The following is a 23751-nucleotide window of genomic DNA, read 5'->3' as shown; positions in this document are numbered from 1 at the left end:
TATTTTTAGTTTTGCATGCTGAACGCTCAACCACAATATTAAAACAAGTCTCAAGATTAAAATAAACTTTTTTCAAGATTTAAAAACGAGCATATGTCTGTTTTCCCCAAAGATTTGAACACATGCAAAGTAGATTTTACTATCTTAATGTTAAGAATGTTGGATCTTATTTTCAAAACACAGGATCAAAAAAGTGTCCAAAAATAGTTTGTTTTTCCACTCACTAATTTTCTTTCTGTCTTTAAAGTGGTTTGACTCGAAGACACGAGTTACTCACTGCTCTTTGTAATGTCTTATCCCTCAGCTTCCATCATGTGTCTTTAATAATTGACGTGTCTTGAGAGGAGACATGCATGCAGGTGAATCACCATGTTGTCCTTTATAGCATCGGGATTATTTTTCCTGTAGGCAGGAGATCTTACACTGATGAATAATACACGCAAAGGAAGGTGAACAAGGTGGAGGACAGGGCAGAAGTTACCTGTGCAGGTATTTAATTATTCATTTCAGTGTATGAGTCTCTTTCACAGGTCATTTTCAGCAGTGCATCGATTTACTCTCACATTTTTTTATTACAAACCCATTTACCTCCAAAAACGTAGCACCTGTTCTCACATCGTTGCTCTGAGCTGCACTCCAGTGTTTATTATTCATAGTCCAGCGAGCAGGGAGAGTTGAATCTGCTGGTAAAACCTCTGGGTCACTTGGGCACTACTTTCTTTTATTTATTAATCCGAAATTTCTTCTTTGCCCTTCCATTTAGAAAACTGGATCAAATTGAAGTCCATAAATATTACAAAAAAACAAAAGATGCACTCAAGAAAATGCCTCAACAACGACCTCTTCACATTTGACTCTTGTGTGGGTTTTGGTGGATTGTTTCCTAAACTTATTCATAATTATACAAACATAAAACTGTATTATAATAACTATTTCTACCAGGTCTTTCACTTATGGATATATGGACATGACCACAATACTTTTTCTATTATTTACTTATACTTTTTATAATTATAGCTTGATTTGTATTGACTTATTTAGCCAACATGATGCCAAAATAAACAATTATAAGAATTGAGTTTTGCACAGTTTTGTTAACAGAGTCCATTTTAATTGATATTCTGGTTGTGTAGTGTTATTTTATTTAGGTTTTAACCATTAAGGACAATTTAGACTTCATTTCACATCCAAAAGTTCATTCAAATGCTGCTCCTATATAAAATCAGTCTGGATCAAAAGTGTCCAACCATGAAAAAACTACTTAATCCTCCCACTTTAAAGTTTGTTAATCCACCACTCTTAGAAGATTGGACTGATCAAAGTGTCGTTGAACACGTGAAGACATAAACCCATGAAACAAAGCGGCTCATTTTCATATCTTTGAAGGACCTTATAAAAAGTTCTGAGAGACGTAGAAAGCTGTTACTACATTTGTCGTTTCTTGGACTCACATGCTTCTGCTGTAAAGCCACAAATACGGGCCACTGGACCACGCGGCTGTCTCAAGGGATTCATCACAGGCAACAAAGTGGTTTAAATGTGGACCAATCTCCAGGTTCGACAGGAGGAGACAGCTATTCAGAGCATAGTGACTCAGATATTTTAAGGCTAGGTGAGTGCAGAGACACTCAGGTAACAACCTGCAGATGTGGAGCACTCAGCATGAAGTATATCGGAAAGATAGATGGAGGACTGTATGATCACTGGCAAAGTGTTCTCAGTTATTTTTGTCCACCGGAAGAGTCAAACAAGAATACAAATTGCTCTTGTTAAAAGGAAGATGTAACATGTGTCTGCAGCTGATCCCCTGCACGGCTTTTTAAGACATGGCACACATGTTATCTACACAAACACAACTATAATGGTGTTATCAATTAAGTGAGCAAGGTTAATGGCTTACTCTTGTATACATAACATATTTTTAAGACAGATACACCATGGATTATGTTCCCAAATTCATAATATTGACCTCCATGCATCTCTCATGACACCACCCTCTGGACCTGCAGCAGTAAAATACCTCAGCCTGATTATTGGCCCTTAAAACACCGATAGCTGTTTTGAATGACAATGGCGCCATCTGCTGGGCAAAGACAGTCACAGCATGCAGTATTTCTAAAATGACCGGTATTAATCATAGGTATTAATACACACACAAAAAGCACAGAAAGTGTTGAAACAAAAGGCTGGGGACTGACGAAATTGAAATATTTTGGCAATTATACTAAGAGATTTGTACACAATTAAGCATGGGGATGGATGTATAATGCTTTGTGGGTTTTAAACTCCATATATAGAGCACCATTTTGCAGAGATTAACAGTGAAAGCTCCAATGCATGACCTAATTGCCTACTTTTCAACAATACTCTATTATAAGAATATGCCACACCCTTGTTGGAGTAGCATCAACAATATTACTGTAGGTACAATTTTGAGGTACTTGTACTTTACTTGAGTATTACCATGTGTTGCTTTTGTACTTCTTCCTGATAAGAATTCAGAGGTAAATGGTGTACTTTTACTCCACTACATGTATTGAATACTTTTAGTTACTTTACAGATGTTGATGAGTGATGTGAAATATAATCAAGTGTTAAATCAGACTTTAGTTCCACCTGGAGTAAATCCACAAGCTACCCTGCAGTATACAAAGTCATTCAAACTAGCTGCACCTTTACCAGCTTTGAGAACACTTTCATGATCAATCATTATAAAACATATCATATCTATTATTCTGAAATGGGCCAATCTGCACAATGACTACTTTTATTTGAAACAGGTTTATTACCAGGTAGGTTTACACGTACGAGGAATTTGACTTGGTGTCGTTGTGCAAACATACAAGTAATACAAAACAAACATTTAAAAAAAGAACACAGATAGCGATCTAGAACACTGTAATACAAAATATAGCAATACAATAAAGCAGTAATTCACCTTGAAACAGAATGCAATAAATTATAGAATATAAAATATGTGCAGTAAGCAATATTGTCAACATTGTGTGCATTAATGTAATGCATGGAGTCAACTTTTTACTGTTGGTACTTTGAGTAGCCTATATTTGGATGCTGATAATTTGGAAAGTAAGCACAAAACATGTTAAATGTTTATCATGAATTGCTCCCTGTTGCAACCAACCCTGAAAATAGTCACAATGTGCCTCTTTAAGACAGCTACCCTACTTTTCAGGCTATTTTAAGCTCGCCCCCACCCCTCCGGTTTGTTAAAAATAGTTCCGTCCATCACTCAGGTGCAGAAGCAGCCTGTGCATGAGAGAGATCCTGCAGGAAGCAGCGGAACACCTGAAGCTGGAGCACCGGAACCCGAACTCCCTCCGCTGGACCGGCCCGGAGCAGCAGCCCGGCGTCTGGACCGATGTCCTGGCAGAAATGTCTCGACACATCTACATACGGAACAAAATCGGAGAGGGCATCCAAGCGCCCATCTTTCAGGTTGGTTCTTAATTAAATATCTAAATGGATGATTACTTCGCGACAGTTACTTTACGGCAAATAATAACGAACAGCTGTTTACTCTGTCAACGCTGAATACCGAGTGAGTCTCAGGCAAAAATGTGTACCTTTTTTACATTTGAACACCTTTCTACTAAAAGTTGCAAGCTGGGAAATACTCCATGACTCCCTGTGACCAAAATGCCCTGATTTAACTCGGGTTTGAGACCTTTTTCTAAGAAACAGAACCACTTATGTTGATTATATATATATATGCATTTTAGACCAGGTGTATTTTTACTTACTTGAGAACTATATAGTTTTTCTATTTTGCTAGACTTTTAATAAACTATTTGTTCTTTCAGAGCAACACAAAGTGGGACTAACATTAATGTTTTTGAGCTGAGTCTCTTGACATCTTTTGCATCATGTTAATGTTATTACGGGTGGGAAGATAGGGATTAATATGGTTATAATTTAAATGTATATCATGTTATTGATTGAATAAATACTATTGCTTGTCAACTCCCAAACCATGCAGCATTTCATTTTATTGTGTTAAATCTAGTTGTTCATTCAAAGCCATTGCATTGAAATTAAATGCTGCTAAATGGACCACAGTTTATACCAAATATACAAGAATAATGTCACGTTTTTTTCAAGATTTAAAATGTATTTTCCGAGGTATAATGTGTACACCTGTAATTAGAGGACTGTATCTTCCTCTGTTAGATAACTATTCTTTTCTTTTGAATTGATTGATCGTTAGAGGCGACAGGCGGATTATTATAGAACATTATTCAGAGAGTTAGCCAACTTTATTTTTCACATCTCTTCTTGGTTTTGGCTTGAATTGAGACAGAGGCGAGATGCTGGCCCAGATTAGTGGCCCTGTTTTATAAATTCAGGGAAGTAGGTTCTGTCTTTTTTACACTGACATTGTCATTAACTCTGGAGACTTCAACAGAAATGGGGCAAATCACTGGCAGATAATTAATTGAGCTCCCTGGAGATTAACTCTGCTGGTTATATTTGGACTTTTTGGACGAGAAACGGAACAAAATGGAGAAAGTCAGGCGGTACGGAGGAAAGTAGTGTGCAGGAGAACATAAGCTAGTGAAAAGACATCCTGTATAAGTCTGATTTTGTGGTGTTAGATGATGTGTCTTCTACGTTATGGGTATCGTACCTGCAAGTGTGTTTGTAGGGCTGATGTTATTGTACTGTACTTTAAAAAAAAAAAAATGTATTGAATATGTGAAAAAGCCAGTGGATCGTGTATTAGCTGCATCAGGCTTCATTTAATGCAATCATACAGATGTAATGGATTCTCACAAAGAGACATTTCGAGACTCTTGAACATAGAAAGTGTTTCTGCAGGATGAAATCTTGTTATATTTTCCCACTCAGGTGAATCGAGGGACTTACTCCAGGAGAAGCCGCCTGAAGAGATCTGATGGCAGCACCACCTCCACCAGCTTCATCCTCAGACAGGTACTGAAACACAAGCCTGGGATTTAAAGTCGAATACTGTCACTGGTTGGGAAATGATTACATTTCCATTAAACATTTCCTAATTGCAGTTAAGGAAATACAGATTTCGATATATCCATAGCTTCAATTTCAAGTAAAGTACATTACACAAGCTTTATTAAGAGAGATGGTTCGTTTAAGTTGTCCGAAATTATTCAAGAAAAAAATACAAGAAACTGGCCATTTGATGTATATCATTTTTAAAGTTATGATGAGACTTAAACCTTAGATTATTTTGCATATAAGAAGTCTAAATAGAAAATAAATACATAAAGACCTGGGGCTGGATACTGATGCCTACAGTATCCTATTGTTAAAAAATACAAACATTTTAATATAATAACAAATAGTTGGTGTTACATACATTTAAAATAATAGCCTCCCAGAATTCTGGACTAAAGTTAGATATCTTTTGTGTTACAGATCATTAAATATATGATCAATAAGAAGTAGAGCATTCATAGTCTATAGATCAGGGGGGTCAAACTCAAATACACAGTGGGCCAAAATTAAAAAATCGGTACAAGTCGAGGGCCGGGCTGATTCAATGTTTATTGCAGAACTTATTGAAATGAACTTATTGCACATATTAAACCTGGAACTAACAAAGCTTAAATTATTGCCTATAAAAACAACATTAAACATTAAATAATCAGTTCATTCATTTCTTATGGCTCTATCTGCAGCTTTTCCAGAGCCATTTCTGATGAGTACATTTTCCCACAGGCCAACAACAGCTTCAACAAAACTATTTCCCTCAAAGAACAAACCAAACATGCCCTGTTGTCTCAAGAAGGAAACATCCATTAAACTCAGTGTGCTGCTCTGTGATGCTAGTTCAGATACTTGGCATCTCATCTTGGGTGCAAGGTCATCAATGTTTGGGGTCAGGCTCTGAGCTGAGGAGACCCTCAGGATGGAGTGAAGGTGTGCGTGCAATATACCGGCGGGCCAGATCTAATAGGAATTAAAAATTATCCTGCGGGCCGAAATTAAATCCACCACGGGCCTGATTTGGCCCCCGGGCCTTGAGTTTGACACATGTGCTGTAGAGGTTTGTAACCATGATTACATTTTCTTTACCACAATAAAAATATCCTGCAACATAAAGCATTTAGTCCTAATGCACGGGGGGGAAGTGTGGTCTCAGTATTTCTAAAATCCATGTTGTCCAATACACTAAATCTCCCTAAAAACGAAATACATGTGTCCACCTATTGAGACCATGTGACTATATAGAAATGTCACTCTTTGCTTCACATGTGGAAATAAATGCAATTTTTCAAACCCATGGATCCAGTGTATAAAGGAATGAACCCTCTGCGTGTAATCACAATGGGATTGAAGGTATTTATCTGCTCTCTCTGGAGGATCAATAGGCGAGTGAGGATGAGCGCTTGCAGGGAAATGGAGGATGCTGCTCCCCTCTTTTTCCTCCTCCATCCCCCTCCCCCGATCCTTGCTACCTCCCCGCACAAAAAAAAAAAAAAATCAAGGAAAGCGCTCATCCAAGCTGAGTGGACAGCCAGCCAGCCAATCAGCTGCCTGCACATTGGCTCTGTCATCAGGCTTGGATATTGAGGAAGGATCCACTGCTCTGCTGCTGCTGCTGCTGCTGCTACTGCTGCTGCTCGTTGTGTATATGTATATGTATATGTGTGTCTGTGTGTGTGTGTGTGTGTGATGAAATGAAATGCCAGGATTGGGCTACCTCCAGGGAGAGCCTCTCCATCCTATAATGTGAAGCCAGCCAGCAGCGCCGTGAGATCAGGGAGAAGCTGCATCCATCAACGGGCCTCCGGAGGACCAGGCGTGATCCAACGGGAGGGGAGATCTTTTTTTAAATTATTCTTCTCTGCTGTGGGAGAGAAGGGATTGTCGTCATTCCCCCCATCCATCCTTTTTTGTTTCCTCCTCTGAGGTGCCCCCTCCTTCCTGCTTCGCCTCCACTCTCATTTTTCCCCCTCATTCTTCTAGAGGCGCTCGTTGGAATATCAAACCTCCATGTATGACAATTTGTACCTGCATGGATTTGAAGACTCGGAGGCGGTGAGTGTTCGGATGTGTGTGTGGATCTGCTGTGGGTTTATTGATGAAAGAACTGCACTCTCACACACACAGGAGGCCTTTGATGGGTACAGCGTAGCGTGATCGTGGGCTATGCTTCACTGGAAGGGGGTTGGGTGGGTGTGTGTTGGTGTGTGTGTGTGGAGGGGGGGTGCACATTAGGCAGATGGCTTCTGACGTGTGACATTCTCACAGCAATTTATACATTTCTGTACATCTGTATGTGCGTGTGATGTGTGTTTCTTTATGTGATGTCTACATGATGAACGAGACATTTAGTCTTCATCACACTCTCAGAGATGGACCAAAGATGTTAATCACTCCTTTCTCCCCTAAGGCCCATAACATGGTCACATCCAGATGATCAATGTTTCAGCATTTATCACTTTAAGAAAAATGCAGCCGGGTATTTTTGACGTGACCCTGTGACTGCGTTATGTATAGGCTCTGCTGAGGAGAAACATGCATCGTGATGTCATTAAGTGGATTCTGATGCTGATGAGTCACATGCTGAAGCTACTCCATTGGATAATAGCTCGGATGCTACGGTGCTACCTTAACGCTTCCACACAGATGCATGAGATGAGGGACTTGCTAGTGTTGGATTGAAGGATTTATTAAAAAAAATATGGAGACTAAATAGTCTTGAGGACAAATACAATGACGATTGTATTGTAGGGGGATTGGAGTCAACTTTTCAGGCTTGCCAGAAACCGGAATCTATTGTATATGAAATGATATCTGTTACACTAAAAGTGATAGTCAAGGTGTTACATTTACATATTTTTGATGGACCTGCGATAGATTGAAGTTACAAAAAGGACTCGTCTCTTTGGAAGAAGCAAAGGCCAAGATGTCCTTATTTGTAGTCAGTTGTAATGTACGGGTTTATCCACCAGTCCCACTATTCAACTTATTTGACCATTATACCCGCCCTGCAAACTCTAAATTCCCAGTTTCTTATCCAAGCTTTTTTGGTTGAATGCATCTCATGCTTAGATAACCCTCAGGACATCACTGTGACATCATTAGAGGTTATTGTCCTCGACATCATAAAACCATTTTCAGAGCCTCTACTACTTATCATGATGTGTAAAATATGTGAAATGCCCCTTTTTTAATACTTTTATCATACTTGACTATTTAATCTGAGTTGTTTTAGAAATCGTTCAAAGACCCACTAAGCTTGATATTTCCTTTTGGGTTCCTGAAACATGCACTTTGTGATTTGATGCACACGATGAAGACGAGCTGATGTCAGACCTTGCTGCTGCAAGCTTGTAAAAAGTGAAAAGTGCTTAGCTGGGATGACCGGCTCGATTGATCTTCTGGAGACTAATGGTCTTCCTTAATTGAATCTTCATTAGTGGCTTTAGATTAACACGGCAGAAGAAAGCACTTGGTCCAGACATGTCCCAGCAACAACAACAAAAAGGAACCGTTGCATTACTGGAATTCTCCGTGTGTGGCGGGATCAAATACTGCAAGTCCAGCATGTCTCAAAGCACTTAAGTGAAATAAAAAAAACCTTACGGAGTGCAGGAAAAAGGAAAGCAAGGAGACAAAGAGAAATCTCATCGAAAGCCACAAAATACTATATTTATATCCACTCTTACCTCCCCTCGTATGTCAAAATGGTGCAGGATTAATGCAGAGATATGGATTATAATGATCAGTTATTTTAAAGTGTTTGCCCTTTTTAAAGTTGCATCAATCCAACTAAAGTTTCCTGTTATTTGCTGTTTTTATTTTGTTTTAAAAACCTCTCCAAGTGTCTTGGTTCATGCAGAAGAAGCCAATTACCTTGGTGTGTTTTGGTGATGAATCTATTTTTCAAATGACTCAAAGTGTCATCAAGCTGAACTGGCAGAGGAAACTAATGTCTTTTTAATAAGGATTGAGAAATTCTTGATACAGCAGAGTTAGGAATCCACATTCCTGGCTTCTAAATCTATACGTTTTATTTGATCTGTGGTATTTGGTAAATCATTCCAGGACAAATATTAGCCGATCTATACGGATAAAAGCCTGGGAATAAAAGGGTCAATTGTAAATGCATATCTCCTCTCTATATATATTCATTTATTTTTCTCATATTTACAGCACCTTAAAATCCTGCAAATACTCAATGCAGGAATGAATTTGTCCTTTGGTAATGAGGAGGAATCTAAAATTCATACATGTACATTTAAATCTACCAACAAAGTCAGGTTGTGAGATTAAACGTACTGATACGTTTCCTACATATTTAGCTTATATCTCTTTCAATTTAAAAAAAATGTATATCATCATTTATCTCCAGTTTTCACTTGCAATGCATGTTTCTTCCTCTCCTGGGGTTTGGTGTTCCATAAACCCGTGACTAACCCGGACATTGATGTTTCCACACGCTTCAGCCTCTGTGATTATGTACGAGTTAATGTGTGGGAATGTGCACAAGGCGTAGATATGCTGCACTGTGTGTCAGTGTCATGACTGTAGGAACGATAACATCAGGCAAGTGAGTAAAATGAAACCTCCTGGTCCAAAAGATGCATCAACTGCTCCGCCTTTTTTAGGGAGTCGTAATCAAAGTCATCACTTTCCAGAATTGTGTCTTAAGTGTGATTTTTTTTTTTTTCTTTTTTTTTCTTGGCAGTGTGTGTAGTCATACAAACTGCTGACGTTACGGGAAAGAAAATTCCACTTTGTTTGATGCTCCTGGCATCTATTTCACCTGTATTGCATTCACAGTGCCAAGACACCAGGCTGGACTTGGCCATGCAAGTTGATGTGAACCCAAAGAGACAGTCTTCGGTCCCATAAAGAAGCTTTTCCTTAAGTGGATCTGGTTTTGCTTTGCAGCTGTACAGTATCTCTTGGATGGAGCTACAGTACTTTTGTCTTTTAAGCCATTTCGTCCACTTTTTCTCTCCTTGATGTTTGAGAAATGCCTCAATGACTCAACCCTCTTAGGAGTGCTACTGTTTAAAAGCCTTGCCTTGATCTCACATTTACAATACTGTGGCATTTCCTGTTACTTTCAATGTAGCTTTTGCCCTCTGTATTCGCTGGAAAGTGGTTAAAATATTACCACAATATCGCCTGACATGACTGTTTCACAATAAGTGCCTTTACCACTTGACTCTGGTCTCTGAAACATCGGGAAAACAGACTTTGATGGTCCCAATATCACCCTAAATAATCAGGTATATCGTTAGTAGTAAGCATCTAAAACCCACCCAGTTCTGCCAAGAAAAGGATAAAGAAAAATGCATCTAATAAAAGAAAAATGACTCCATGATATGAGATTGTAAGATAATGCATTCATCTCATCATTTTGACTTTGAATGCATTGTTTTTGTTTTTGTTGTTGTTGCTGCTCTAACAACGTGAGTTTGCAAGGTTCAAGGCTTTTGTGTTGTGTGTTTGCAGGGCTCAGCTGATTCATACACTAGCAGACCATCAGACTCAGATGTCTCTCTGGAGGAGGAGCGCGAGGTGCCGGCTCCGGTCCAGAGCCAGAGCCCCAGCCAGAGCCAAGGACCGGGACAGAGCCCGCAGGAGAGGGAGCAGCAGGCCACCGTCCAGCTGGAGAGAGCCAAGGTGCTCCACGACACATTCATCTGCTGCTACGTTTAAATGTACCCTCTAGAAAGGCTAATGAGAAAACTGGAGCTAATGGCTGTGTCAAAAGTCTACTTTATTGTCAATCTTTCAGTTTGTGTGTACAGACGGAGAGATCGAAATAACGTTTCCCACAATCCCGAATACAAAAATATATAAAAATATGTACCGTAATTTTCGGACTATAAACCGCGCCTTTTTCCCCATTTTTCGACGCTGCGGCTTATATAACGGTGCGGCTAATCTATGGATTTTTACAGCTAACGGCCACCACCTTTAACTCTATGGGCTCTATGGCCGGTCCGCGGACCCCCACCTTTAAGCGGTGGGTTCCAGCAGGAAAAGCTGGAGGCCGGAAAAGAGTGAGACAGGTAGCGCGCAAAAGTTAAAGTGGAACCGAGAGTGGTATGCCGCTGCTGCGGTTTATATTCAGGTGCGCCTTATAGTCCGAAAATTACGGGTATATACAGTTGTGGTCAAAAGCTTACATACACTTGTAAAGAACACGTATTTCATGACAGTCTTGACTTTTCAATAAGTTTGGATCTTTTGTATGTATATTTTTGACCCAGCAGATTTGATCACATTTTCAGAAGACCCATTATAAATTCATAAAAGAACCAAACTTCGTGATTTTTGTTTCGTGAAAAAGTAGTATGTGCTCCAATCACAGGAAAATAAGAGTTGGTTAAATGTCCGTCCTGCAGACTAAACCTGTGGCGTTCGCTGTGAGGACGAACGTCAGCTACTGCGGCGCTCTGGATGAGGATGTTCCAGTGCCGGCCACCGCCATCTCCTTCGACGCCAAGGACTTCCTCCACATAAAAGAGGTGCTTTTCAACTTACTCATGACACCTGCTGAGATAATTGTCTGCATTGTTACGTCTACTATGGATCCAAGTTTCTCAAATCCTCTCAAAATGTGGATTTCTCAGACTAAAATCCTAAGATATTCATCACCAGTGAACAGCACATTTTTCGTTTTTAAAGACTTAAAATAGCAGTTTCCTTAATGATGAACCAATTATCAAGATATTTGTCTGAATTTTTTTGCCTACCATCAATCCCAGTTTCTCAATTTCTCTCGAAATGTGGATTTCTCAAACAAAAATCTATGAAATTCTTCTGACCTGAGCTCCTCCAACAACAATATACATGTAAATAGAATATGATATGTCCAAGAACAGAATATGAAATTAAATAATGTACATTAAGACAAAATTAAATACAGTATATTGCGGTGATGGCTATTTATAGAAATAAGTAGATTATGTTATGTGATCGTTGTTTAATACATAGATCTGTAAAACATGAGGTCTCTCTTTTAATTAAACTATTCACATTTTACACTGTAACTTTTTTTTTCAAGTCTTATTTTGCTTTTTAATGTCTTTTATTTTTGTAAAGCACTTTGAATTGCTTTGTGTTGAAAGGTGCTATAAATCAGGCTTTGTAATCATTTGAGTGACCGAGATCATGTAAGTGTACTATGTATTAATTTATTGAGCAGTACTTAAATCAGGTTTTAAAATTGTTTGACTGATAGAGATCATGCAATGTTATTATTTGTATTGATTGTTATGAACCTGTCTGAGGACCACAGATGGAAATTAGCTATTAGCTAGAATCTGGCATATTGCATCTCTTCTCTTTGCTGAGATTAATGTTTTTGTATGCATGGTCCTTCTATAAATACATTTAAAAAAAAAAAAGAAATATAAATAAACTTGCCTTACCTTGCCTTTAAAGATTTCCCTTGTGTTTTCCCCCTCTTTTTTTGTTGTGCTCTGCAGAAGTTCAACAACGACTGGTGGATCGGGCGGTTAGTGAAGGAGGGCTGTGAGATCGGCTTCATCCCCAGCCCTCTGAAGCTCGAGAACATCCGGCTGCAGCAGGAGCAGAAGAGAGGACGAGTCCAAGGGTAAGTCTCAGAAAGCCACACTTCAATCTCACTGTGACTAAGCCTTACGTGGTCACATGACATATAACGTTGACACAAAATGAGTAAGAGCGGTTATTTCTGCATTTTTCTTCTGTTACCCAGGTCTGCTTAGGACTACTCCATCACTCGCCTGTAACAGTTCTAATAGCTTTAATTAGCCTCTTAGTTTCAGTGTGTAATGTGTCTTGAAGGTGCTGTCCTCTAGAGTTTGTACAGTAACTCTCAGGCACTTCCTCAAGCCTGGGGTGTTGAGTTTAATACTAATCTCCCCAGACTGGAGGGCTTCAGAGCTTCACTTTCTAACATGGCTTCTGTGGCTTTTGGTCCCAAAGCTTTGCACACAGGAAGAGGCATTTAAACCCCGTCAACCAGGGGTATTATGAGTTACTGAAAAACAGCAGGCCTACATAAAAGCCCGCTGCCTTTCAGAGATGTTGGGTAGTCTAAAAAGCACCATATGTTTAATCCTGCAGTATAAAATGAGCGTTATATAATATTTGTGTCTGTTGTTTTGCACATTTCCTCTGCAGTAAGCACATTTTCCCACATTAATACCATGGTGTGTTTCTGTCTTTCTCTTTCCCCTCTTGTCTTTTCCAGTAAGTCTGGAGGGAACTCTTCTTCCAGTGTAGAGGATGAGGTTTCTGCCTCTATCCGGCCCCTCATATCCTCGGCAGGTGAGGACTTCGGTCAGGGGGAGAGGGCTGTTACTAGCCAGCTTTAGAGCCCACTTCCTGAACAACGTAGAGCGAATAAGACCCTTCCCCATTCTCTGCGTAGAGCATAAGTTTTTGGTACATTTTCCCATGATCCTCCTCTTCCTCCAGTTGAGGACTGCAGGCGTTCTGAGACCCAACGACAAGACTATGAACCCCCCCTGAACTGCAGTCATGTGTGAATATGACTTTAGGACTAATAGGAATGCTGTGTATTTTGTTTATCATATCGGATATCATTGCTAGGTTTCATTTTCAAATATTTTTTTCTGATGTGACGCATGTTGTTCTGAGATATTGTGGCGACGCCTCCTCTGGCAGCAGATACTGACGACTGTCTTCTCTCCCCTCCTACAGGAAAGCAGAAACAGAAAGTGGTAAGTTGGTGACGCTAAAAAAAAAACACTCATAAATTCATGTACACGTCAAAATGTACTAACATGTTCCTTCAAATGTGTCAATCAAGTCACTAAATCTAATTCCAATTATTGGCTGTATTATCAGTAATCGTGTCATCAATATGTATGTTTGACAAAGTGCATTATCCTTTGCCTCAGAGTGGCAGTACACACGTCACTGTAATTCCTGTCAGCTGACTTCTTTACACTTCTCTGCTGTGCATATCTTTTATGTCAAAGCTAATGTTCATATTTATTTTGCTGCTGATTTAAAATGTGTTTGTGCTGACAGACGGAGCACGTCCCCCCGTACGACGTGGTTCCCTCCATGAGGCCTGTGGTGCTGGTGGGACCCTCGCTCAAAGGTTATGAGGTGAGCAACCATCCCTTATCGTTAGACAGAAAATCAAAAGTCCCCTGTCACTGATTTACGGGCCTTTGCAGTGCACCAAGATTACTGAAGGGAGATGTTCGTCTTTCCCTGAGTCCCCAAAATAGCTCGCTGTTGGCGCAGTTAATTGTGACTGTGTCAGCGCCCACGTAACATCCAGATTGCAGCGAGACTAACAAGGAGACGAGGAGGTCAGAGGAAAATATGTTGAGCAATTGGCAGATTTTTGGCTTTTAACTGTCTCATTGCTTCCACTGCTGGTTATGAAAGCGACGCAGGAAAGAGACAATACCCAGTACTGTGATTATCATGATGAGTGGAAGAAAAGAGCTTTTATTATTTGTTGGAGGAGGTTTAGAAAAACTCATTTGGGATTTTTAGATGTGGATGGTCTTCAAAGAGGGGCTTCAACTCAATGAAGCCCCTCTTTGAAGGGTGCAAAGTGCATTTGACACCCTTTACATGACACACAGATCCATAGCTGACAAATTGAGTAATTGCAACACACACATAAAACCAAGAGGGATATAAGAGACACAAACAAAGTGCGTCAGTCCAGCCATCATTTTGTACTTCATTAGTACAATTATTAACCAATTATCTGACCCGATTCAACACCTTTTCCATCATTTTATAATCATACAGCCCTTAATTACCGAAATAACACCGACCAATCACTACGTCCTTTTCCTAACTCTCCTCTCTCTTTCCTCTGCAGGTTACAGACATGATGCAGAAAGCGCTGTTTGACTTCCTTAAGCACAGGTTTGACGGCAGGTAAGACAAACGTGGCAGCTGATTAGACCCTGTGATGATCGTGTGTGAGAGTCAATCAATCAATGTTTATTTATATAGCCCAATATCACAGATGTTACATTTGTCTCAGTGGACTTCACAGTGTGTACAGAATATCAGTATGACAATACGACACCCTCTGTCCTTAGACCCTCTGTCCTTAGACCCTCACATCGTACAAGGAAACACTTCCGGAGAAACCACAGTTTAAAGGGGAACATGGGAGAAACCTCAGGGAGAGCAACAGAGGAGGGATCCTTCTCCCAGGACGGACAGACGTGCAATAGATGCCGTGTGTAAATCAAAGAGATAATTCATTTACAACATAGGTAGACCAAATGTTTGGAAATGCATGTTTCTATAATAAGAAGATGAATCCACGAGGATGTCAACAATCCTGTGGGAGCCATCAGGGAAGTCGAATGATGAGAGTCAGGCAGGACCACAGAGACAGGTTCAGCCACAACTCGAAGTCCAGGACTCAGATCCAGTGCTCAGGATAGAGGATCCCGACGTATATATGGACACAAAAAAAGAGATTTGGGGGAAGCTGGGTTAATCGGAACATGAGAGTACTCTGGTACAAGCAGCCAGAAAGACAGAGTAAGGTGCCCCCCCCAACAGTCCAAGCCTATAGCAGCAGCTAAACTAACGTGTCTACATACATGCACTCCCTTAGGATAGGTTGAGGGAAAAGGGTAGGAAGTAGGAAATAGGAAGCGACACAAATATATTGGTGAATGCTTTTTCTTTCTCACCATTTGACAGGATATCTATCACACGAGTCACGGCAGACATATCGTTAGCAAAGAGGTCTGTGCTCAACAACCCCAGCAAGAGAGCCATCATCGAACGATCCAACACTCGCTCCAGTCTAGGTAAATAATCTCAGTTTTTCCCAGTATGCTTAGTTTAGAATATAAAGTATAAAGCCTTAAAATGTTTCTCAACCTGTAAGAACATAGAAAACGATAATGGAAACACAAAAGAACGTTGAGTTAACTTCTAGAAAGCTTTAGGTATTTCCATAATGGGTGAGTTTAATCCATTGTTTACACAGAACTATGAACATTGTGGTTTTGTGAATCTGAATTGTTCCTTGTCTCTCCAGCGGAGGTGCAGAGTGAGATTGAGAGGATCTTTGAGTTGGCGCGTTCCCTCCAGCTGGTGATTTTGGACGCCGACACCATCAACCACCCGGCGCAGCTTCTCAAGACCTCCCTGGCCCCCATAATAGTTCACGTTAAAGTCTCCTCTCCAAAGGTACTGAGGGTCGGGACGACAAAACCAAATATCTGTGACAAGCTCCGAAGTAGCTTCTCTAAAGGAAACGCTGGTTTAATTACGTTTTTATCTGGTTTGCATTTGGTGGAGACAAACAAGAAGACATGTGACAGGTAACGGTCTCTCTGTTAGGATGATATTAACCCTCCACTGGTGCAGCAGCTGCATGGAAGAGTATGTCTGCTGCTCCTCAACGAACTCCCCACAGATCAGTAGAAGTCTGATTTGAAACGGTGCATTTGTTTAAATGCAGTCACATCCTGGTTTGTTTTACACCACACTTCTCCTAGCATGAAAGGTGCTTGTTTTACTGCACACGCCAGGAGAACTGACCTGTCTGCAGGCTCATCAGGAAGCAGCGATATCGCCTGTCAAAAAAAACACGAGACGGGAGAAATACACTCCATAATGTGGGTCATTAATTTGGGCTTAAAATGAGTCACATTTTGATATTTTGACCGGTAATACAAATGTGCTAAAGAGACACAAGCTCTCTTTATGTGGACTCTCACTAATATTGGTGCTGGTACATCAAATGCATAATATGGGATCTCAAACATGCATCGAATATTCTTTATTTCACAAACGAAAGAAGGGAGTAATAGATCAATCAATTAACTTTATGTTCGACCTATACAAGATAAAGACAGACATGATATTAGTGCTGACACCATTAATCCTGCACATGATCCCCAGCTGTTTTATTTGTCACTTCGTTGCTCGTGAGCTAGATTCCCTTTCTGCACTGGTGACGACGTCGTAGAGGACTGAGCGGCCCCGAGCTGCGTGATGTTGGTTCAGACTGAGTGTATAAATTCAGAGTAAGTGGAGCATCGTGTTCTGTACGCAGGTTCTGCAGCGGCTCGTGAAGTCCAGAGGGAAATCCCAGAGCAAACATCTGAACGTCCAGCTGGTGGCAGCGGACAAACTGGCTCAGTGTCCTCCAGTGAGTGACCAGCGCTTTATTATTAGCCTCATACTTTTATTATTAGGAAAAGATAGGCCACTGTTTTGTTTTATCTTTTACATTTATTTAAAAATATCCTTCTTATTGGTATTACTGGTGATCTAACCATTTTAAAACTAAAGATAATACGGTTTTGTTTTGAGAGATGTGTGTGATTGCCATCTCAGATACATTTCAGACATATTTCGTGTATCTTAAAACCTAAATTATATATATTATAATTCCAATGATTTTGGATTTACACAAATTGTAAAATAAACATTTATTTACGTTCACCTTCTCTCAGCCAATCACAGTGGGCAATCATTCAGTGCAACCAATCAGCCCCTTAAAATCTATTTATGTTTTTCAGTATTCGCCATAGTAATATAATATAAAGATGGCAGTCTGTCCACAACAGGAAGTCATTCATCTTGTGTCCATGAGTATCTTCACACCTGCTCCCTCCCTCTGACCATCTGCCTCCAACAGGAAATGTTCGACATCATCCTGGACGAGAACCAGCTGGAGGACGCCTGTGAGCACCTGGCTGAGTACCTGGAGGCGTACTGGAAGGCCACACACACCTCCATGGCAACGCCCCTGAACCCCCTGCTGGGGCGCAACCTGGGGCCCACCACCCTCACCCCCTACCCCACCAGCATCTCTGGACTGCAGGTACACCTCACGAGGAATGTGGCTTGATGTCGTGGTGCATACATTCAGATTCAAGGCTTTTATTGTCATTTGTTTCTACAGTGTAGTTATGTCTTCATATATATCCTTTATTTAACCAGGTAACAAGTGTCATTCAGATTACAATCTCTTTTTCAAGAGCGACCTGGGGCAGCATGAACAAAGTTACAACAAATAAAACACAGACAACACAGGCAGACGAATACAGCGGTCGTAAAACACAAATGAAATGGCACATTAACCAGTCAATATGCAAATAAAATAAACTATTATATATATACTTTAATAGACCACAGGTGACAGGTGCTCACGATGAGTGGAAGGCAAACTATTGATTAACCACACAATAGAGACCGCATGGTGACTTCTGAATGAAAAAATGTACCCAAGATATACTGTACGCCGTATGGCTTTGAATCTGATCGTTAATGTGGATGCGCGTTGATTTTGCTGACTGCTCGTAACAGGGTGTTAAAGTTAAGTGGTGTTGTCTCCAGCCTCACTGTGTCCTCCATGTCTTCATGTGATCAGCAGAGCCAAAAGATCCGACAGAGCAACCACACGGGCGACCACTCGACCCCGAACGAGCGACGCAACCTGATGACATCGGACGAGAACTACCACAACGAGCGGGCGCACAAGGGACGCAACCGCATGTCTTCGGGCTCGCAGCACAGCCGGGAGCAGCAGGACCCCTACCAGGACTACCAGGACCCCTATCAGGATGCATACAAGCCCCACCGCAACCGCAGCTCTCCGGGCAGCTACAGCCACGACTCCAGACACCGACTCTGAGCATCGTCCCATCATCACCAGGGTCCCAAACGGCCCAGAGTCCCAAACTAACGCTGCCACAGAGCCCAGACGGTCCCAAAAATCTTACCTTTGTGTTCATTTGTTTTCGTCGACCTGGCTATTTTCTCTCTTCTTTAAAAAAAAAAAAATCCAACAGAATCAGGTGTTTTTGATTTTAAAAGTCAAGCTGCCAGGGCAAACCCCCGTCAATCAACAGTAGTGAAGAGCTGCAGGATGCCACCCTGTTAGTAATGCTGTCAAATGAATTCCTTTTTGGGATTGTGCTAACAGAGCTCAGCAGCGCAGATGGGGGTCGGGGGTCAGGGGTCAGATGTCAGATGGTGATGGTGTTTGGGCTTCAAAAGGCCCGGGACTTGGCGCCTTGTCGGAGGAAAGTCCGCCGCACACAGACTGCTGAAAGGCTGCTGACCCAAACCCTGGGCCGTGTATAAATCCTCTCCATTTAGCTTATTGCATGCTGATAGATGATCCGCATCCACTTCATTGATCTTTTGTACCTAGCATTCTGGATTCTCTTATAATGAGGTGTAGATACGGAGGTCCAATTTTCTAAATCGCCTGATTTGTGCGGACAGGCGTAACGGTGGTGGGGGTTTGTGTGCAGATGATATCGGGCTGCTAGTTTTTGAAAAAAACTGGTGCTTCACATTCCCAAACTATTTTGCTATTTGAGAGTCACTTCGAGCAAGGCCAGCTTTTCTGTAGCATAGCTTTTAGGATTTTCTTTTGGGTGGGAAACCCTCAGTGTCCCAGCAGAATCTGATCCCACTGTAGGACGAGGCTTCAGGCAATAGATGTCAGTTAGTAAAGTAAAACACAATAGCAAAATACCACTTGAGATGAGGTTGAGATGTGGACTCTAAGAAAAGCACCTTTTTTGTCGTTTGATAGACTAAAAGAGCATCTGCTGCCCACACTACATTTTATTTTGCATTTATTAGCATTGAATCAAAGTCGTTCAGCGTTAAAACTAAAGTTCAGATGGTGATTGAAGCATTGAAGTTCCTTCCTGTAGTTTTTTTTTTTAGGGTATTCAAAATGTGACATGGCAGGATCGGTTGCATCATGTTCATTCTCTGTGTAGCTGGCATGTTGTCCTGACTGCAGAGCATGTTCCCTACACGTTAAATAAAACCCTACTGTAAGCAAGTTGATGTTTGTAGAAGTATACGGCACATCTCTCAAAAAAAAAAAAAACAAGAAAAGAAAAAAGATGGCCCAAATGACAGATGAGTGATAACCCTGAAACGGAAAGCACTGCTTGATGTCCCGGAGAGTTTAAGAGGGATTGCATGACTCAAAAATGGAGGCGCAATTGTGATGAGAGTTTCTAATAATTCAGGATCACGTTAGCAGGTAGAAAGTAAAGTTTGTTAAAGATAACATGGACAAGATGAACCCTACCCACAATGCTTTGTGTCTGCAAACAGAGAGCAAGCTGCTGTGGTTGTTCTTATCTTTACATCATCAGATTGTGAATACACATCCATTATCTCTTCTCCAGATCACAAAGACAGCTAGCTGGCAGAGTTTCAGCCTGAAAACAGACACAAGTGAACATGAAATAGATGTTTTAATATCACAGAACAAAGGTCTTCCATACTCCTTCCACCTTTTTGAAAGAAATAAGCTACCAAAAGTTGTCATGTGGAGATGGGACTTTTTTGATGCCCTGCCGTTTCCGTACAATATTTGGCATCGTCTTAAGACACCTTACCGAATAACGGTCCATTATTTTTGATTGATATCACAATTGCACAATATGACAGCCCACAAAAGAGTTCTTTAGCACGTTTAGACAAAGTGTTGAAGCTTCTCTTAACATCGAGAGCGCTTTCCTTCTGAGAAATATGATGTTCAGTATAGTGGTCATTCCCTAAAGTTTAATTAGCTTTAAGGATTTCTCTAACACTATACAGAGTGTTATTTCAATTGTTAAGATTTGAGAAACTACGGCCACTAGCAAGGCGGGACAATGTTTGATTTGATAAGAGTAATTACTTTTACTGTTATTCTGTGAGGCAAGTCTGCATGCGAAAGTGAATTCTGATTTATATAATAGACATTTCATTTGAAAAAGACGACTGTAATTAGCAAAGCCACTTCTCTAAAGTCTGCCCTGATGTTAAATACTGAGCAAATGTTTCCCCATGGTGCAAAGCATCAGGAAATAATGCATTGATTTAAATGTGTACGGTATTTTCTCTTAATATATCACTTTGTATAGATCTAGATGAAAGGGATAACACTTTTATAGCACAAAGGATTAAGCATAGATTATTTATAAGTTGTTTTCTTTGCCCATTTTTCCCGTGAATCTCCTTCAGTGTTTGGTTCATGGACTGAAACATGAAGACAGCAAATGAAAAAGAACGTGTACTGTGAATGTCTCATTCTGCCCCATAGCATGGATCCCATTGGTTGATTGAACAGGGATCTATTTACCATTCAAATCAACCCAATGTTGAGCTGGGCTGCTTGAGCCAATCAGAAAGGATCTTTGTGAATTCCCCTAAATAACCATAACGCTCTCTTACAGACCAATAAAGGGAAGTGTGTCCTGGATCCCGGCCTATTGTCTCCAAAAGTAATGCATTACACATTTTATTTTCCATGGATAAAACCTCACAAATAAACAGAACTTAAAGGAGGATTTTTTTGGGGGGGGAAAGTGTAAAACAAAATAGGAAAAAACAAAAGAATAAATATTTATTCCAGTAGAAAAGTAATAGATGAATATTTGCTGGCGATTATTTTTATAACAAGTGTACATAATGTCTTTGAGAGATGCTATTCGCTGTATACATGTGCTGAAATGAGACGACGATGACCCACGTGGAACAGCAAGGTCCAGTATACAAAGTTTCAGTAATGTGCAATACGAAACGGCATGCTGTTTTAAAATGAGGAACTTCATGTACTGTACTATGCAACCGCAAACTGTGTACATCGCTTCATGTGGCTTCTCCACCCTTCTCAAGCAGCTCCATCTGGACTTCTAAGGGATTTTTGTGTTTGGTTTTTTTTCTGTGGAAGATGAAACCCTAAGCGGCTAATGCGGTATTGCATGCATAATATACCATTCTAATTTATAAAAAGAAAAATACATGAAATTGGAGGCGATTGTGTTTAAGGCAAAGCTACAAGTGACTTAAAACATTTCTTTTTCAAAAATAAAAGAGTCGTTCTAAAGTTCTTGACGGTATTTACATTTCATGAATCTTATTGTGTTGTGATCTGTTCTTTTAATCAACATATTTTCAGGTGCACTCATCTTTAAGGTCCAAATAGCCAAATGAGCAGGTCATAAGCTCTACGAAACACTAATGTCCTGAGGTTGTGTGTTCGAATCCTCGTGATGCACAGTGATTTTGAAGTGCTCTAATCAAACACGCAATAAAATAATTCAAAAGTAGAATAAATAGTTACAAAATAGGTCAGAAATAAAGGTACAAGCAGCTGGAAAAGGATAGATACAGAGGCGCGGGAAGGTATTTTGAGTGGAGGTGCTGTCCGATGTGCTAAAACCACAGGCACGGACTCCAGTGCACGCTATTACGGGCACTATAGAGCACGCACATAAGCGCGAGCACACACACACACACACACACGCACACACACACACACACACACACACACACACACACACACACACACACACTATTAAGATGTAAAATATTATTTTACCAACAATGTGGAATGTACATTCATTGCAGTAGGCTATCAAGGCATTGCTAATTCCTGGCTACATATTACAGATGCGTAATAATGCCCTGCCCCTGCATCTTCTATTTCAATCTTTTTAGCAGATTTAGCGTTTTTAGTGAGCGCGCCCCTTGCCGCGCCCCTGGATAGATATACTGGTGATGTAAACATTGAACTAAATTAGGAGGTAAATTAGTTGGAAAGAAACTGTGAACTGAAGAATGATGATGATCAGAAGGTGTTGATGAAGTGGATCCCAGTTGTACTAGGTGTGTTTTAGCAATCTGTAATATGCAACAAGCCCTGCATTTCTGCACTTGTTTCACGACTGTTTGGATGAACTGATCCTTTAGTATAATCTTGTTCATGCACATTACCAGCAGGTGTCAGTGCAGGATCGTTCACAGCTTCAGTGTCTCCAGAATGATGTAATGCAACAAAATCTGAATGAAGAGCATTCCCACAGAAAGCAAAAATATCCTTTGTATTGCAGACTATCTGTACCTAATACTCTATTCATACTGCTGATGGATATCTTAAACTATAATTATATATAATAGTTTATTTATATGTTGTTTTTGCTAACAATGTGAAGTAGCTAGTTACACATTTTGTCTAACAAATGTAATGGAGTAAAACGTACAAAATTGGCTTCCAAAATGTAGTGAAGTATAAAGTGGTGCAAAATGAAAATACGTGGGTAAAGTACAAGTGCCTTCAATGTGTACTTGAGGACAGTATCTAAGTAAGTGTACTTAATTACTTTCCACCACAGTGCTCCAGCAGCATTATGAGAATTACATCCGATTACATCCACTTGAACCTGCCATTGGCTGAGCATCTGGTGCGCGTCCCCGCCTCTCTAATCATTCCCAGCGCTTGCTCCCGCTGCTCATGCGTGTGACGGACGGGACGGTGCCGCGCCTCGCCGTCCCTGCTCCCCGTCTCTCCACGAACCTGGAAGATTATCCACAAACACAACAATGAAGGGATTTTACGCATAGCTCCATTTTACGCACACATTCACAGCGTCGCTTTTGGGGTTTTTTATTCCCTGCAAAAATGGCGACGGGGGCAGGCTGGCAGCCTCCGTACAGCACCTCGACTAGCAGCTCCAAGTATTCCCCCTCTCCCACAGCCAGCATGTTTTACGACGGGAGTTTGACGCTGGATTACACGCAGGATCTGCATCTGAAGATGAGCAAGAAGATAGCCCAGCTGACCAAGGTGTGAGGGTGAATGCATGAAGCAGGGGGAAGTGTTCAGAGCATGCTGGGATATAAACACTGTGAGAGGGGTGTGCTGCTGCTGTGGGATGGAAACTGTAAACATGCTGATCAGGAACTATGTGCTGGTGTTTGTAACATGCAGTTTGGTGCAGGACTCTTCCCTGTTTTCTG

The 23751-nt window shown here is 40.7% G+C and overlaps 2 protein-coding genes across 4 annotated transcripts in view; both read left to right on the top strand.

Moving 5' to 3' along the window:
• Positions 1-3245: 3245 nt before the first annotated feature.
• Positions 3246-21841, top strand: LOC307031662 (voltage-dependent L-type calcium channel subunit beta-4-like). Of its 3 annotated transcripts, XM_079668946.1 has the most exons (14): positions 3246-3456; positions 4867-4950; positions 10471-10641; positions 11370-11492; positions 12456-12583; positions 13205-13281; positions 13678-13697; positions 14011-14091; positions 14828-14886; positions 15673-15782; positions 16016-16167; positions 17039-17134; positions 17627-17812; positions 18362-21841. In XM_079668946.1, the coding sequence occupies exons 1-14, from the start codon at positions 3274-3276 to the stop codon at positions 18623-18625; spliced, it is 1734 nt and encodes a 577-aa protein (XP_079525072.1). In that variant the 5' UTR covers positions 3246-3273; the 3' UTR covers positions 18626-21841. The 3 variants fall into 3 exon arrangements, with proteins under 3 accessions (XP_079525072.1, XP_079525073.1, XP_079525074.1); XM_079668947.1 differs by lacking the exon at positions 13205-13281 and having other exon boundaries at positions 3247-3456; positions 13679-13697; XM_079668948.1 differs by lacking the exons at positions 3246-3456; positions 4867-4950 and adding an exon at positions 6559-7038.
• Positions 21842-23218: 1377 nt separating this feature from the next.
• fam184aa (family with sequence similarity 184 member Aa) overlaps positions 23219-23751 on the top strand; it is a 37489-nt gene continuing 36956 nt past the window's right edge. Inside the window, exon 1 of the mRNA XM_079673432.1 lies at positions 23219-23578. Coding sequence (XP_079529558.1) covers positions 23414-23578 — 165 coding nt within the window. The 5' untranslated portion in view covers positions 23219-23413. The remainder of the gene's footprint in view (positions 23579-23751) is intronic.

The sequence above is a fragment of the Notothenia rossii genome, assembly GCF_949606895.1.
Source record: "Notothenia rossii genome assembly, chromosome: 3".
NCBI classification, from domain to species: Eukaryota; Metazoa; Chordata; class Actinopteri; order Perciformes; family Nototheniidae; genus Notothenia; species Notothenia rossii.
The sequence above is the reverse complement of the archived record's forward strand: the minus strand, read 5'-3'. Positions and strand labels throughout refer to the sequence as shown.

What these genes read in the sequence shown, in the direction of transcription:
- LOC307031662 (XM_079668946.1), top strand. Translation starts at nt 3,274, where the DNA reads ATGAGAGAGATCCTGCAGGAAGCAGCGGAACACCTGAAGCTGGAGCAC. An exon ending in ACTTCCTCCACATAAAAGAG is followed by an intron (nt 11,493 to 12,455) that starts GTGCTTTTCAAC and finishes TGTGCTCTGCAG; the next exon opens with AAGTTCAACAACGACTGGTG. An exon ending in GCCCCTCATATCCTCGGCAG is followed by an intron (nt 13,282 to 13,677) that starts GTGAGGACTTCG and finishes CCCCTCCTACAG; the next exon opens with GAAAGCAGAAACAGAAAGTG.